This window comes from Genypterus blacodes, unplaced genomic scaffold, assembly GCF_046128005.1.
Source record: "Genypterus blacodes isolate CSIRO-AG114 ecotype Tasmania unplaced genomic scaffold, CSIRO-AGI_Gbla_v1 ptg000037l_1, whole genome shotgun sequence".
Lineage (NCBI taxonomy): Eukaryota > Metazoa > Chordata > Actinopteri > Ophidiiformes > Ophidiidae > Genypterus > Genypterus blacodes.
Genome location: NW_027466850.1, coordinates 3,060,226 through 3,074,743, shown reverse-complemented (window position 1 = coordinate 3,074,743; position 14,518 = coordinate 3,060,226). Strand labels below are relative to the sequence as shown.

Below are 14,518 nucleotides of genomic sequence, written 5' to 3'. Positions count from 1 at the left end.
GCATGAAGCGGTGGTGCCTGATGGAACGTAGTCGGAGCAGGCCCCCATCCAATTGATCCCCAACCAGTGTGTCGGGGGAAGTCTACTACGGCCTTTAGGTTACAACGAATTTTAAAAAAATTGTTTGGTAAATAGCTGAATTCGACCTTAATATTTAGCCACAACAAAACATTATCTGACCGGAAAACAAGTAATGAATTCAATTACATTTAATCCTGTTTAGCTGCATATAAGCAGATAAATGGGTTAAATGGGTTTGAAAGATGATGTTGTTATAATTTGTTTGACATTTAAAGGAATGTTTAAATGTTTTTCTGACTCATTGCTCTCTGTGTAAGCGTGTTTTCCCATCATAGATGTGTTAGACGTTGAGGTCAAACATCCAGTCTGCTGTTCAGCTTTTCTAGCGTCGACTAAACATGGAAACAAATTAATAATCTTACAACAAGATATTCAGACCTGTGTGAATAGCTGGTCATGTTCCCTGGAATTGAAGTGTTTGCGTTTTGTTTCCTCTGGATGGTAATGTGGGCTAAGTGCAGGCGCAGACAGCAATATGGCCAAAACACTGAGACCCTTCTAGGCTGGTTTTAATGGGTTTTTATTGCCAGTCGGAAAAGGAAAGCAAGTTGGTGTGCTGCTTCTGAAAAGCGACTCCAAAAGCTCTGTAGCTCCAAAGCTCTGTAGCTCAGTCTGCACCCCTCCTCCCCCCCACCCCAGCCTGATATGTTCACCGGGCCGTGACGTTCATCAGCGATTCCTGCCTGCCTGCTTATTGAAACCACAAAGATATTCATTAAATTACGACGGGCTATTTTCATGGCTACTTTAATGTGCTAAACAAGGCTGTGAGGTGAGAATACGGCGGTCACAGCGGCCGTAGCTCAACATAATGTTTGGCTTCTCTTCATATATTGCTTAAAAATTCACATTTACAGCGGACGTGGGATGATTTAATGCAAACTTCTCAAACGTGGAATCAAACTCAGTGTACAGAGGAGATGAGCCGGGCTTCTTAATTAAAAGACAATAAAGAAATAAGGAGAATTCACCTTTTATGCCATAATTACAGGATTTCCATAGATTTAATTTGGTCTGATTCTCTGCAGATCATCTTAGAGTTATGTGGGTTACCACCAGTGGGCACTTCAAGTACCCCCAGTGGTACATATGGCAGTTTAGGAACCATTCATTTAGAGCACGTAATACAGGGAAGGTTTCTTGCATAATAAGCAGAGGTATAATTTTAGCCTTAAATGAAATATAGATTAATCAACCCAGGAAAATAAGCACACAAAAGAACAGAATTAATCGTAATTTTATGAGAGATATTGAAATCAAATGGCTCAAAGAAACAATAACAGATTCCTCCATTCAGATTCCTCCTCAGTCTTGATGAAGAGTGAGCGACCGAGTTCAGCGTTTTCCTGTCCTGCCCGTCCTCTGTTATCTGTGTGTGTGTGTGTGTGTGTGTGTGTGTGTGTGTGTGTGTGTGTGTGTGTGTGTGTGTGTGTGTGTGTGTGTGTGTGTGTGTGTGTGTGTGTCCATATTTGCATGTTCTTGTGCATCTAAACACAATGGCGCATCTGTTTTTACAGAGTTACCCTACGGCTGGGAGGAAATTGACGACCCACAGTACGGCACATACTACGTTGAGTAAGTTTCATTGAATTTATTGATTTTTATATAATTTTCTAGTACTTCAACAGCAAACAGAGCAGAGTGTTTTTATCACACATCCCTCATAGATGCGCTACATTTCGCCAGAGGGATCGGGGCATAAGTGCATATTACACTGCTTAGTGTGCATTAGCAATGGACCGGTGTAGATCAATATTGTCTAAAAATAAACAAATGGATCTGGCATGCAGCTCTCTTTGAATGTGTTCATGTGATGTGAGGACGCTCTGAGTTATGCAACACGCAGAGAGGCATTTACCTGGAGGAGAGTGGAAGGTGCTGATCAGGGCTTTCCTATTGTTTATCAGTGGGTGGCAAAATGAAGCTCTGCAGGTGACAATGCAGTGACCTGTATGGAAGCACAAGTCTGATTGTGCTCTCGCTGCGCTCCTCCAATGTTTGTGCAAGTGTGTGTGTTTGTGTGTGTGTGTGTGTGTGCAATACATGTGTGTCTCTGCGGATTGTATTCGTTCCTGTGCGAAATGTGTTCCTGTGCTCACAGCCCCAGCAGGAAATCGGTGAAACGCGTCCGTTGTACCAGCACTGCAGAAAGTGGGGAGATCAACTAGAATGCAGGGAGGGAGGAGTGGAGGAGGGGAGGGGGTGGGGGAAAAAATGAGGAAGCAATCTGTTGGGGTGAAAAGAAAATAAGAATGCTTGCACTCTTTTATTGCTCAGCCTGCAGAAAGATCCATTGTAGCTAAAAAGTAAGTGAAAACCCCGCAAATGGACAAGGGGAGTTAGTGGCAGAGAGATGGAGCTGCCAGTGTTGGAGCTTGAAATGGTCGCCTACAAAGCAATGTCTCCGCTGTGTATGCCGGGGGGACAACAGGCTGTTTACCTTGTTTAGAGGTTCTGGAGGCTGCCGGTTGATTTCCTGCAGTATTAACTTGCTAAAAGCTGCGGAGCGTTTCCCCGTACAAAGAGGATATGTGCCCGTGTTTATGTGTAATGTGTTTATGAATACATTAGACCGGAGCGGCTATAGCATCCCTCTATTATCAAATTATGCTTCCTTTACAGGGAATGTGCATACATAATGAATTGGCTAGAAAAGGTGCAATGAGCTGTGTGTGTGTGTGTGTGTGTGTGTGTGTGCGTCCCAAATCTTCTCCTAAATCTGGGTGTGTTTATCTTCTAGCCACATCAACCAGAAAACCCAGTTTGAGAACCCCGTCCTGGAGGCAAAGAAGAAGCTGAGCCAGGAGACGGCTGCTCTCCAACAAGTCGTAGCACCGTCTCAAGGTAACACAAGATGAATTTTCTTCCTCGCTCCAGCTCCCTTTTAGCTATAACGTTAAAAGAGAACAACCATAAAGGGGTCGGAGAAAAAGAACATACAAGAATTAGATCTTATTACCCGCAGATGCAAGAGTGTTTGTCTGCATGCAGAACTCTGACCTTTAGAAGTCTCTTACCTTGGTCTCATCTGTGTGAACTCTCCCCCCCCCCCCCCCCCAGTCATGCAAATATAGCTATAATTACTTCCACTAGCATTCTGGTAGCAACTGTGACTGCCTGTTTGTGTTGGAAGAACAGAACCTCCAGTCACCTCAACAAGATCCCTTTTTCCTCCTCTCTAATTCTACCGGCTCCTTTTCTCCAACCCAGTCAAAAGCATCAAGTAAATATAATTTTACTGTAATTAGTTTGGCCTGTGCTCTGCAGTCAGCGCTTTGTGATGCATCTGCTGTCTGACGTTAGACAGCAGCGAGTGTGTTGTCATTTCGAACAAGGTCGGCCGTACTTTCAACTATTAAGAAGACTCAAACAAATTTAAATGAGCCTGTTTTCCCTTTTTTTTCCCCCATAATCCAAGATTTTGTTGTGTGCGTAATGGATTATGGTGCAGCAGCATTGCAGATAGACAGGTGCTTCCCAATGACATGGTATTGAGGTAGTGAGACAATGAAGGCATGGGAGGAGGCAGGATGTGTGGCACCAGCTGGCGGAACAGCACATCGGAGACGCAAGGCATAATAAGGCGCTCTGCTCAGGTGTATGGGGATCGAGGAAACCGCCATCTCGCCCCTGATTACAGATTACACAACCTAGCGAGCTGTCAGACAGTTGCTATGATGATTACAAAACACAGTCAGTTGGCAGTTGCACCTGGGGCGAGGTTTCAGATTTTTTTCCCGTTTTCTAATGTAGGAATTCCCAGGGAGGTTCATATGAGTCGCTCCTCTACGGCTCAAGCTGCAGACGAGACTCATCCGCGGGTGTTTGTCAGTCAGTCAACATGCCGGGGCTTTGTGCCCGCGTGTCTGCATGTCTGCTTGTTTCCGTTCCATTGTCTACATTGTATTCTTGTGCGGAGTCACAATAAGTCAGTTGTTGTCCTCCCAAGATCAATTATTTATAAACTATCGGATGTGGAACAATGTCGACTCAACTAGACTGAATAATGTCAGTGGATATTTACACCATTGGGGTGAGATAGGGAAAGTTTGGTGTGACTGTCTCCTCTGGATTTCAAAGTCTACACACAGATCGTCTTTGGACTGTCCCACTTCAAGTACAGGCTCACACACGCCGCACACACTCTCTCATCACTCTCTTTCTTCACTCCATTGCTTCTGGGGTTTCTTGGGCATACACAAACACACAACCGGTCGTATTTCCCCTCCATCAAAGGGCAGAAAAATCATATTCCACTTTGTGTTTATTGAGCAATTTAAATGTGATTATGTAAATTAACTTAGCTTGATCCTCGCATCAGTGTAGACGTCTGGAGTCCACGCCGGCTGTGATCGCAATCGTGTCTGTAGTGGCAGTTTGAAACCGCTGAATCATTTGATGAGGGTGTGATTTCAGTTTAAGGGTTGTAAAAATGAAAAATGAAAGAAATCAGAGAAAACCCGGTTATTTTAGAGTCAAGCTAGAAGGAATTTGGAAGGAGCTCACCATTTAGAAGCTGCAGTTACATGTTTTAGTGCTTTTATGCTTTAGTATTAGTATTCACTATGATGAAAAATGTCAGTACATGCCTCTGTTCATCTTTCATGTCCACTAACGGTGTAACGACAGAAAGATTATCTAGAGAGGTGATAAGAGCCTCTTGGGGCTGATATGGACATGTGTGTATTAGTTAATGTGTTTTTGTAAAAGCACAAAATGACAAAATGCAAATGAGACAATAGACAAGAGACAGATATCAGCAGTATGTCACATTTCATGTCCACGTATGTTTCATAACCTTCTTTCCCTCTGTGCCATCACATCTTAGCTGGCATGGTTCTAAAAAAACAAATAGTTAATAATGCACTGTAAGTTTTTTTGAAAGTTTTTTTTTGACATTCACTTCAACTATCACTTATTTTTACCTTTTTAATTGTTAAAAGCTCAGAGAATATTGCAGACAGTCTTTTTTGACAAATCCAGTCATGCAGATATGTATTTTATTTTTCTTCAACGCTTGAATGCTTTTTGCACTTTACAAACACATTGTACATCTCAGGGTCACTTTGCCGACAAGTCATCTTTCAAATGTTGAAGGATTTCTTGTTATTTCTCCATCCCGTCCTGTCTCTATGTAGATCCACTATAAAGCCAAGTCCACCAGTCCTCTACGCCGCCGCCGCCGTCGTTAGCTGCACTGTTTTCTGGTTTGAGCTATAATGCTGCCCAGCCCAGGAGCTGTCAGGCACTGAGGAAAATGTTGTGTTCGTGATCTAAAGTGCTGATACCACAGTAATTCCTGATAGCGAAGCTGCTCAATTTAATGCAGTGTGACCCTGACAGTTGGTTATCTACTGTAATGTGTATGCCACCGCCAAGCTGCTGCTCCATACTGATGTTGCCACTGACCTTAAGTTGCTCCTTTACTCAAGTTATAAAAAGTCCACACTGACAAACCTTCTTTTTTTTTCCGAGTCACTGGCTGCAGTTGGAAGAGGATGAGAGTGGACATCTTCTAAATTAGACTTTGTCAGAGGTGCTACATCGCTGTTCCGTTCCAAAACACTGTAAAGAGAAGCATGCAGCTCCACTTACATTGGTTAATTAGCCACCATAACTCCCGTTTGACATAATGTTATCTCTTACATCTGTCTTGTGGGTTCATGTCGCATCAGGATTGCTCATAAAGCTCCCTGTGTATCAAACGCAGGCATGGCTAATTGCCTTGTTGATCCGTAGCACATTCTGCATGTAATTGACATGTAGTGCAGACGCAGGGATTTTCCCGTCTTTTAAGTGTATGAATACATTAATCACAGTTGTTTCTTATGATGTGGCGCACCGCCCAGTGGTTTGCATTTACTCACATATACGCTTTGCTCATAGGTAAGGGAGGTACGTCCGGCTTCACTGCAGACCCCAGTCAGCTGAAGGGTGAGTTGTACCACACGGCGCTGAAGAAGAGCCCTCAGGGATTTGGCTTCACCATCATCGGAGGTGACCGCACGGATGAATTTCTGCAGGTGAAAAATGTGCTCAGCGATGGTCCTGCTGCTCACGACAACAAGATGGCTTCTGGTGAGCAAAACCTCTGCAGGTGTCCTCTGACAGGCAACACAGAACTAGAAGAATGGAAAGGGAATTCATGTTTCTGTTCATATGTTCACCTACTTGGAAGCTCTGGTAGACTGGTTAGGCACATTTAGATTTCCTGTACTGTGCCATAAATAGGGACAATGGCAAACACTTTGTTTATACTGTAGTGTATTACAGGAACTGGTCTAACCTCTGTGGTGTTCACTTACCACAAAGAGTTCAACAAGACAACAACAGCATCTCTAAGGTGTTTTTGTCTGACTCTCATGTCACAGTGTATGTAAACTCATCTTTGTTGTTCAGTTTCTGATCTCGCTATTGTCTTTTGGACGTCAACATAACCCTAGGCTGTGTGCTCTGTGTATGTGAGTGTGCATAAAGTGTCTGTGTGATGGGGTACAAAGGTAAAATGTGACAGGATATACGGCCATCTCCGCTCTGTGAAGTAGTGGCTGAGATACTCTGCTCAACAATGGAGCAAGTGGGGGAAAGAAAGTAGGAACGAGTGTCAGACTGAGAATAAATGGAAGGAAAACTGACAGAAGGAATTGCCAAAATGAAAAAACAAGGGCATAGAAGTGGAAAGGAACTTTTTACTTGTCTAGAATCCTTTGGGAAGCACTTACTCTCCAATACCAATATTAAGTACTGGACACTTTGTTCCTATGTTCCCTCTGTCACAGGTGACGTGATCGTTGAGATCAATGGGATGTGTGTGTTGGGGAAGACCCATCCAGACGTGGTGCAGATGTTCCAGTCCATTCCCATCAACCAGTATGTAGACATGGTTCTTTGCCGTGGTTACCCACTTCCCCCGGATGTGGACCTAGACAACGATGACCCTCTTCCACCTCCTCCTCCTCCACCAGCTGCACAGCCCCCGCAGGCCCTGCATGGGGGAGAGGTGGTAACAGCCGTACCCCTCATTAATGGACAGCCTCTGCTTGTGAAAGGCGATGTCCTCCACGGTTCTTCTCAAGAGCTCCATTATGTGACTACAGACGCTAGCGGGCGGCCTGTTGTGGCAGCCTTGCCCAACGGGAGGCAAGGGGAGCGGGTAGAGGTGGCCACGGCAATGCTACAGCCAGAGCTGGTGAGCGTGCCGCTGGTTAAGGGCCCTGGAGGATTTGGGTTTGCCATCGCTGACTGCCCACTGGGCCAGAAAGTGAAGATGATCCTAGATGCCCAGTGGTGCCGAGGTCTGCAGAAAGGAGACGTCATTAAGGAAATCAACAGAGAAAATGTCCAGACGCTAAGCCACGCCCAAGTGGTGGACATCCTCAAAGATCTAGCAGTGGGCAGCGAGGTCAATGTCATCGTGCTGCGAGGAGGTGAGAAGCTGGAACAACATTCTGTCATCTGTCTGTCTATCCTCTCCTCCATCCATCTCTTAACATTGTATCCATCCATTATACAACTTCAACAGTGCAACAGGTCAGCGTGCTGATTCTGACAGGAGGTGAGATGATTTTGAAGGTGATGTCTGTTCACTGAGCACACACACTCTGTTGTGGTATAGATGCCTGGGCGGTGTCACTGTGTGTCTGTTTGAGGTCACCACAGTTATTTCCTCCTGAAAAGAATTCCATCCACTGGTTTCTATGCTGTTGCCATGGAATTTGAAAATATTTCAATATCCCAACACTTTGAGAAAAGCCCCCTTGCAGTATAATAGAATCTTCTTTTTCTTCTTCTTTACAAACACAAACATTAAATTTGCATCTCAAGTCTCCGTGCTGCATGTGTGTGTTTGCTTTGACTCCCAGTCTATACTGTGGTCAAGCACACGTCGGAGAGGCGGAATTACATTACATTACATTACCCTTCAAATGTCTCATTCATCCATCTCCAGCTTCCTGAGGGAATCACTGTGCGAGTTGTTCAGTCCCAGATTGGCTTTGATCATCTGCTGCGTTCAGGGGATTTCTGCATTCATGCATAGCCACGGTCCCTTAAGAGCTGTAGCTAAATGGCTATAGAGTGTGGAAGGCCCCCACAGACCTCCTCCCTGTAGCCACACCCCAACCCTCCTCTAAGCACCCACGCTTCTCACTCTTACTGATGTACCACCATGTGCATGCACACACTGCGTGATGCTTTGCTCAGTGTCACCCAGCCTGCACAAATGAGGGCTAATGCCAGATTTAACACTCATTAGACAGTGACCTTTGGCTTTATTCTGTGTGTGTGTGTGTGTGTGTGTGTGTGTGTGTGTGTGTGTGTGTATGTGTGCGCGCATGCGGCATGGGCGGTACTGTGCACATGAAACACACATGAAACAAGTTAAATAAAGCAAATGTAAGAAAATGACTGGTTCAGGTACAAACATCCTTTGTTTTTATTACTATTACTTATTTATCATTTAATGCCTTTCATGTGGAAGCAGACGCCCCTTTGATGCCACCTCTCCCTGTAAGAGCAGCTCCTCCTCAGGCCAAGTGTGGGTCCACCCTATATGCCCGTCAGGCTCTATAGTGTTTGTAAATCTAATTAATCCAGGGAGATGTGGAAAGGGGAGGGGCCTGTAAGAGATGATGTGTAGGGAACAAACGGACTGTAAAGCATGTGGTTGTACTGTGCAGTGAACATGGAGTGGGAAGAGAATTAACAGCCATTGAATTATGTGCATGAATGTATAATGTATAATCTCATTGGCATTCCTGCTCTGCGTTGGGCTTCCATGTAGTCAGCACTCCTGCGTACGCACATGCAGTATCTTTCCCTATTTATCTTTAATCGCACATGGACTTGCATGTTCCCTAATGGAGCATTCTTTAGCGATGCGCCTTCCTGAGTTGAGAGCATTTCACCAGGTTATTTTTATGCTCCCTGCTGCCTGATCTCTGTCTGACAGGCAGTGCCACCTGGTGGACAGTGGTTCAGTGATCCTGGAGCTCTTGCTTGTGTTCTTAACCTCATCCTGTTATATCTCTGCTTATAGGTCAAACATCCCCTGTGAAGAGTCTAAAGCCTGTGAGTAAAAACATATTGTTTCCTATTTCCTCTCTATTGTACCTCCTTAGGGGACTTATCCTTCAATTTAATTTCAAAGGTTTTTGTCCTTCAGCTTAAGCAGTAAGCCTCTGTTGCATCAAATTAAAAGATAGCAATACATTTGAATATTGATTATGTTCTCTGCGCCTCCTTTTGTGCGCTCTGAAAAATGGTCTTAATTACTTCCTTTCAGTATTTGTATTCTTCGGGCCATTGTCATGGGATTGCAGTGCTAATGAAGCATGGATGAGCCTCTTTAGATATGGTGGTATTATTAATACAACAGTTTCAGATAATAGACGTTGGCCTTTCTGCCTGAATTGGCCTGTCATGGCCACAGGGAAATCACGCCTTTTCCTTTGGATTTCAAATTACATTCCAACCCCATTGCTTAGCCATCAAAATAATATGAGGAATGTAAAGTGAAAATAGTCTTTGTAACGGATATCCAGTGAAAATGACCTTTATAGCTTTAGGGATTTTATCACCAGTAGATCCTGAGCCACTTGCAAGGGGATAATGGGTTGAATCAGTCTATCAATAAAAGCATGCAATGCAGTACCAAAGGATGTGGGCTCTAATTCAATTTAAATGTAAATTGAAGTGATGTTTCATGGAACATGTGGGGTTGATGGTCATGTGTTTGTTTTCAGAGACAGGAAATGACAGCCAGCACTGAGACTTTGGATGGTATAACAGACTCAGCTCCCCCGGCTTTGCCTTACCACTCCAACAGTAGCACCCTGCGCTCCATCGACTCCCCCAAACGAGATTCCACAGAAATGTACCTCAAGTCCAAAGCCCTGCTGGACAGCAGACGTAAGTGTGGATCAAATCAAGTCTTCACAACTTCAGATTTTTCAAGTGTATAATTCAAATCTCGCTCTTGTAAATGTTTAGTAGTGACCAAGTGTCTCTCTTCCACAGAGCCTCACACCAAAGACATTGATGTTTATCTAAAGAGAGACATTGAGACTGGTTTTGGATTCCGTGTTCTGGGAGGAGAAGGTCCAGAGCAGCCAGTAAGTACATGTAACTCTGTCCTTGAAATCCCTAGAAATGCATTTAGCTCTTCTAACATAATGTGCATGTTGTCATTGTTTCCTTCTTATTTCCTAAGAAGGACGAAAGGGTTATGGACTGTGGACTGACCGTATATCAGAATGTTTTCCCCCAGGTGTATATTGGGGCCATTGTGGCCAACGGAGCTGCAGAGAAGGATGGTCGCCTGAGAGCTGGAGATGAGCTGATTGGCATCGATGGAGTGATGGTCAAAGGTCGTTCCCATAAGCAGGTGCTGGATCTAATGACCAACGCTGCCCGGAATGGTCAAGTTATGCTGACCGTACGCAGGAAGGTGATCTACAGAGGTGAGGACAGGATATAGACACCTTACAGAACTTGAACATTAAATGCATTTACTGAATTAAATGTAATTGTGTAATGCTTTCATTTTAATACATGGATGGATGCTTTGTTGGTATTGGTATAACACAATAATAACATGTCATGTATCCTTTGCTGCTGTATGTCAGTAAAGAATCTCCATCATCCAGATGATAACATAAAGAACTTGACTTGCTATTTAATTTTTGACGATGGCTCACCACTCACCCAAGGGGCATCATTGGCTCTCTGGAGTGAAGGACTCTTAATATTTAAATGCCTGCCATATTTAAATGAGCTGCATTAACATGTACTGTATATCTGATGTATCTCTCTAAAGCATTAGTATCTGTCTGCTTCCATAACAGATGCAACAGAGGAGGAGGCTCTGAACATGACTCCAGTGCTGGTGAACGGTTCTCCCAAGCTACCTCGCCTACCAATGCCCAGCGCATTGGACCATGAGTCCTTTGACATCACACTCCACCGCAAAGACACCGAGGGCTTCGGCTTTGTCATCCTCACCTCCAAGAGCAGACCCCCCCATGGAGGTGAGACTCCACCTTTGGAGGTCCTGCATCTGTGATATGTGAGATATTTTTGTATTCTCACTTGCAGCACAAGTGGAAGACTGTTTTCATATCTGTCTTTGCAGTCATCCCTCATAAGATTGGCCGTATCATCGAGGGCAGTCCCACGGACCGCTGTGGCCTGCTGCACGTTGGAGATCGCATCTCAGCTGTGAATGGACGCTCCATCATAGAGCTTTCCCACAACGACATCGTTCAGCTTATCAAGGAGGCTGGTAGTGTTGTAACTCTCACTGTTGTTCCTGAGGATGGTGAGTAATTCCGTGCATGTGGAAAGGTTTATATGCACCTGCTATATTTAAATGTTTTAATAGGGTTAAAGTGAAAGGATGTTTACAATATGAAACAGGTGGACGTTCTCTATTTGTAGGCATTTTAACTGGTTTGCTCACTTAAAATTCATTGCAGAATACAAGGGCCCTCCATCTGGAGCCAGTTCAGCCAAACAGAGTCCAGCCCTTCAGCACCGGGCCATCTGTCAAAGGTCGGCGCTACAGGACGAGCGGTAAGGACGCGCTCTCACAACAACACTGCTTCAATAGAGTCCAAGCTGATCTCCCATCACTGCTCAGTGCCCATGTTTTCCGAATCATTACTGTAGCTCTTTCTGATGTATTTGTCTACGCTGGGATGCAATTCTTGTGGAAACTGTTTGATGAATCCGAGACTAAAAGCTTTTGAAATTGCCAGCTTGCTGCCATAAATAGTTAAAAAATTGTTCAAGCAACAGGAACAAACACGACACAAAATAGTGTGGTTTTGATGACATGAATAATAATGCAGCAATCCTGCCTGTGCTAACTTCACCAACAACCAACATTATTTTAGGTTTCATGTTTAGATAATGACTTGACATTGAGTGTGTGCCTTTCACAGCACATGTTACTGAGAGAATCTGTAGATTTAACAAAACACTGTTGTCCATTTTAGTTATAACCTAGATTTGGAGGAGAAAAAGGAGGGACTCAACTGGTCTGACCACAAATCTCTTCCTCTTAGCGAGCAGGGAACGCTGTGTGTGACAGGACCCAACCAGGTGAGGATCAGGTTTCCATTCTCTCCAAAACATGCTGATGCTCTGTTGGGATATGCTGCATTGTGACTGTAGGAGTGTAGAAATGTACGATACACTTTATTCATCGCTTACACAGCATGACACCTCGCCCCCATTACATCACCATTAATCTATGTTGGGTTGATAAGGAGACAAACAAAGCCATTCATCAATTACTTCATGTGATTGAGCAACAGGCTTCACTGATGAAACCAATGTATCATCTTCAATAAGACCTCTTCCGATGCATTTTTGAGCATTAAAATGATTTTTGTGCATGAACATTGTGTTGTTGCGTGGCTCATATAAATGTTCTTATAGTAGTAAACTGTATTTATGCAGCCATGCTCCAGTGCAGTGCAGTGGAGTTACCTTCCCTTCTCTTGCAGGGCTGTCTGACAGTGGAGCTGGAGCGCGGGCTCAGGGGCTTTGGGTTCAGTATGCGAGGAGGCACAGAGTACAACATGGGCCTGTACATCCTGAGATTGGCTGAGGACGGACCTGCTCAGCTGGATGGAAGGATCCGCGTGAGTTGTTTTTAAAAAATTGGACTGCAATGTTGTGTTGCTAGAAGCACACACACACGTTTGCCACAAATACAAACACAATCCCTGGATGTTTGTCTGAGCTCATTTAGAGACACTCAACATTGCTCAACACAATGAGAAGCTGTTGTGCAAACCATTGGATATCTACAATATCATCCAACTTGCTTAAGCAAAGAACATCAGAGGGTGTATATACTCTGTTGCCGTGAGCTGAATGGACTGCCTGAATTATGTTGTAACAAGTGCCAGTTACAGTAATGAGGTATGAATGCTGTAGAGGGCTGCAGCTGTGATGTGTCTGCACATTTTGTATTCATTTTGTAATGTAATTGAAGTAGTACTACCGGGCAAATAGGGCCAACATGGCAGCATAGTGAACTAATGAGAGGTCCCTCACACCAGAGGACCCGTTTGAAGCCTCAGGGTCAGCATGCATCTGTCACTCTCAAGTGTCCTTGAGTGAGAAATGAATCCTTGCAAACTGCGGGGAGGTTGAGCCGTCTCTGACCCTGTGTGCTGTGGTTTCAGCTAATTTAGAATTTCCCATGGGGATTACATTAACACTTTATTATTAGGATGAAGAAAAGGGCCTTGTGGGAATGAATGCCAGGCCCTCTTCACCGATATCTGGGCATGACGATGCCTCTCCAAGGGTGGAGCTGAGTGTCAACACTGATTAAAGCTTAACAGACAGACATGTTTACAGGCTTTATCCTGGGTTATTTTGTCATCTCCAATAATAGAGGATACCTCGGGGTATTACATGACCGTGCCAGGCATGAAATCTACATTAATAAATGCTGCGTCTGTGTGAAAGTCTACTCCATCCTGCACAGTAGGATGTGTTATGCATTGATAAGTGTATTGCTGTTAATAATTGCCTTTTCTGCACTGCCGACAGGTCGGAGATGAGATCGTGGAGATTAATGGAGAACCGGCTCGTGGAATCTCCCACACACGGGCCATTGAACTGATCCAGGCTGGAGGAAGCAAAGTGGCCCTGCTGCTCAGACCTGGAGCCGGCCTCGCTCAAGATGGCGGTATGTACACGCTTAAGGAGATGCTACTTGAATGCAGAGATTGATTTATTTATTTTATTTTATTAAAGCAGCTCGTCTTTGCTCTGTCAAAGTTATCTCTAGAACTCCGGTAACCAATTTCAGTGACGTACGAGGGAAAGCCTTTATTTACCTTTGCATTCCAAACCAAATCTGTTTTATTAAAGAAGAAATTGGATAGCTTGTTTCTTTCCCTTTCACTGAATCTTGAAACACTGCCTGAATGTCGTATTTTAGGTAGGAGAATGTGTGTTAAGTCGCCTGTTGCTTTCTGATTTCCACAACATTTGAGTAAGAGTTCCTCAGGCAGAAGCAGAAAGTGTTTATTCTTTTCATCATAGTCAGTTGAATAAGACAGTATTGATTCATAATAATGTCCTCAACTACAGCATGATTGAGACTGTAACAAAAAACGTTAATATTTTATCTTTTATCTATCTTTATCTGTTTTAATCTTCTCTTGGGATGATTTTGGTTCTTGGTTCTTGGTTGTTTCTTATTGTGCAGTGTGACCTTTATTGATTTGGATGTGCTTTATTTTATGTAGTTTGATTGTTTTTGTTTTATATGCAATTTTATTTATTTTGGCTCTAACCATCTGCTTCCTTTTGGCTCTTCTCTTGCTTCTGATGCAGGTAGTACAACTTCTACTGTGTGCTACTACACTGAGCACCAACACTAACAGCTTCTGCTTTTACTGGCCTTTCCTCT

At 44.0% G+C, this 14,518-nt stretch overlaps 1 protein-coding gene across 1 annotated transcript in view; it reads left to right on the top strand.

Annotated features, from left to right (window-relative positions):
• The window catches only part of magi3b (membrane associated guanylate kinase, WW and PDZ domain containing 3b), a 99,893-nt gene that overhangs the window by 81,558 nt on the left and 3,817 nt on the right, over nt 1–14,518 (top strand). Inside the window, exons 7-20 of the mRNA XM_076147313.1 lie at nt 1,599–1,656; nt 2,822–2,925; nt 5,968–6,159; nt 6,861–7,508; nt 9,119–9,150; nt 9,825–9,990; nt 10,099–10,193; nt 10,334–10,541; nt 10,926–11,108; nt 11,213–11,398; nt 11,556–11,652; nt 12,078–12,183; nt 12,591–12,728; nt 13,651–13,789. Coding sequence (XP_076003428.1) covers nt 1,599–1,656; nt 2,822–2,925; nt 5,968–6,159; nt 6,861–7,508; nt 9,119–9,150; nt 9,825–9,990; nt 10,099–10,193; nt 10,334–10,541; nt 10,926–11,108; nt 11,213–11,398; nt 11,556–11,652; nt 12,078–12,183; nt 12,591–12,728; nt 13,651–13,789 — 2,352 coding nt within the window. The remainder of the gene's footprint in view (nt 1–1,598; nt 1,657–2,821; nt 2,926–5,967; nt 6,160–6,860; nt 7,509–9,118; nt 9,151–9,824; nt 9,991–10,098; nt 10,194–10,333; nt 10,542–10,925; nt 11,109–11,212; nt 11,399–11,555; nt 11,653–12,077; nt 12,184–12,590; nt 12,729–13,650; nt 13,790–14,518) is intronic.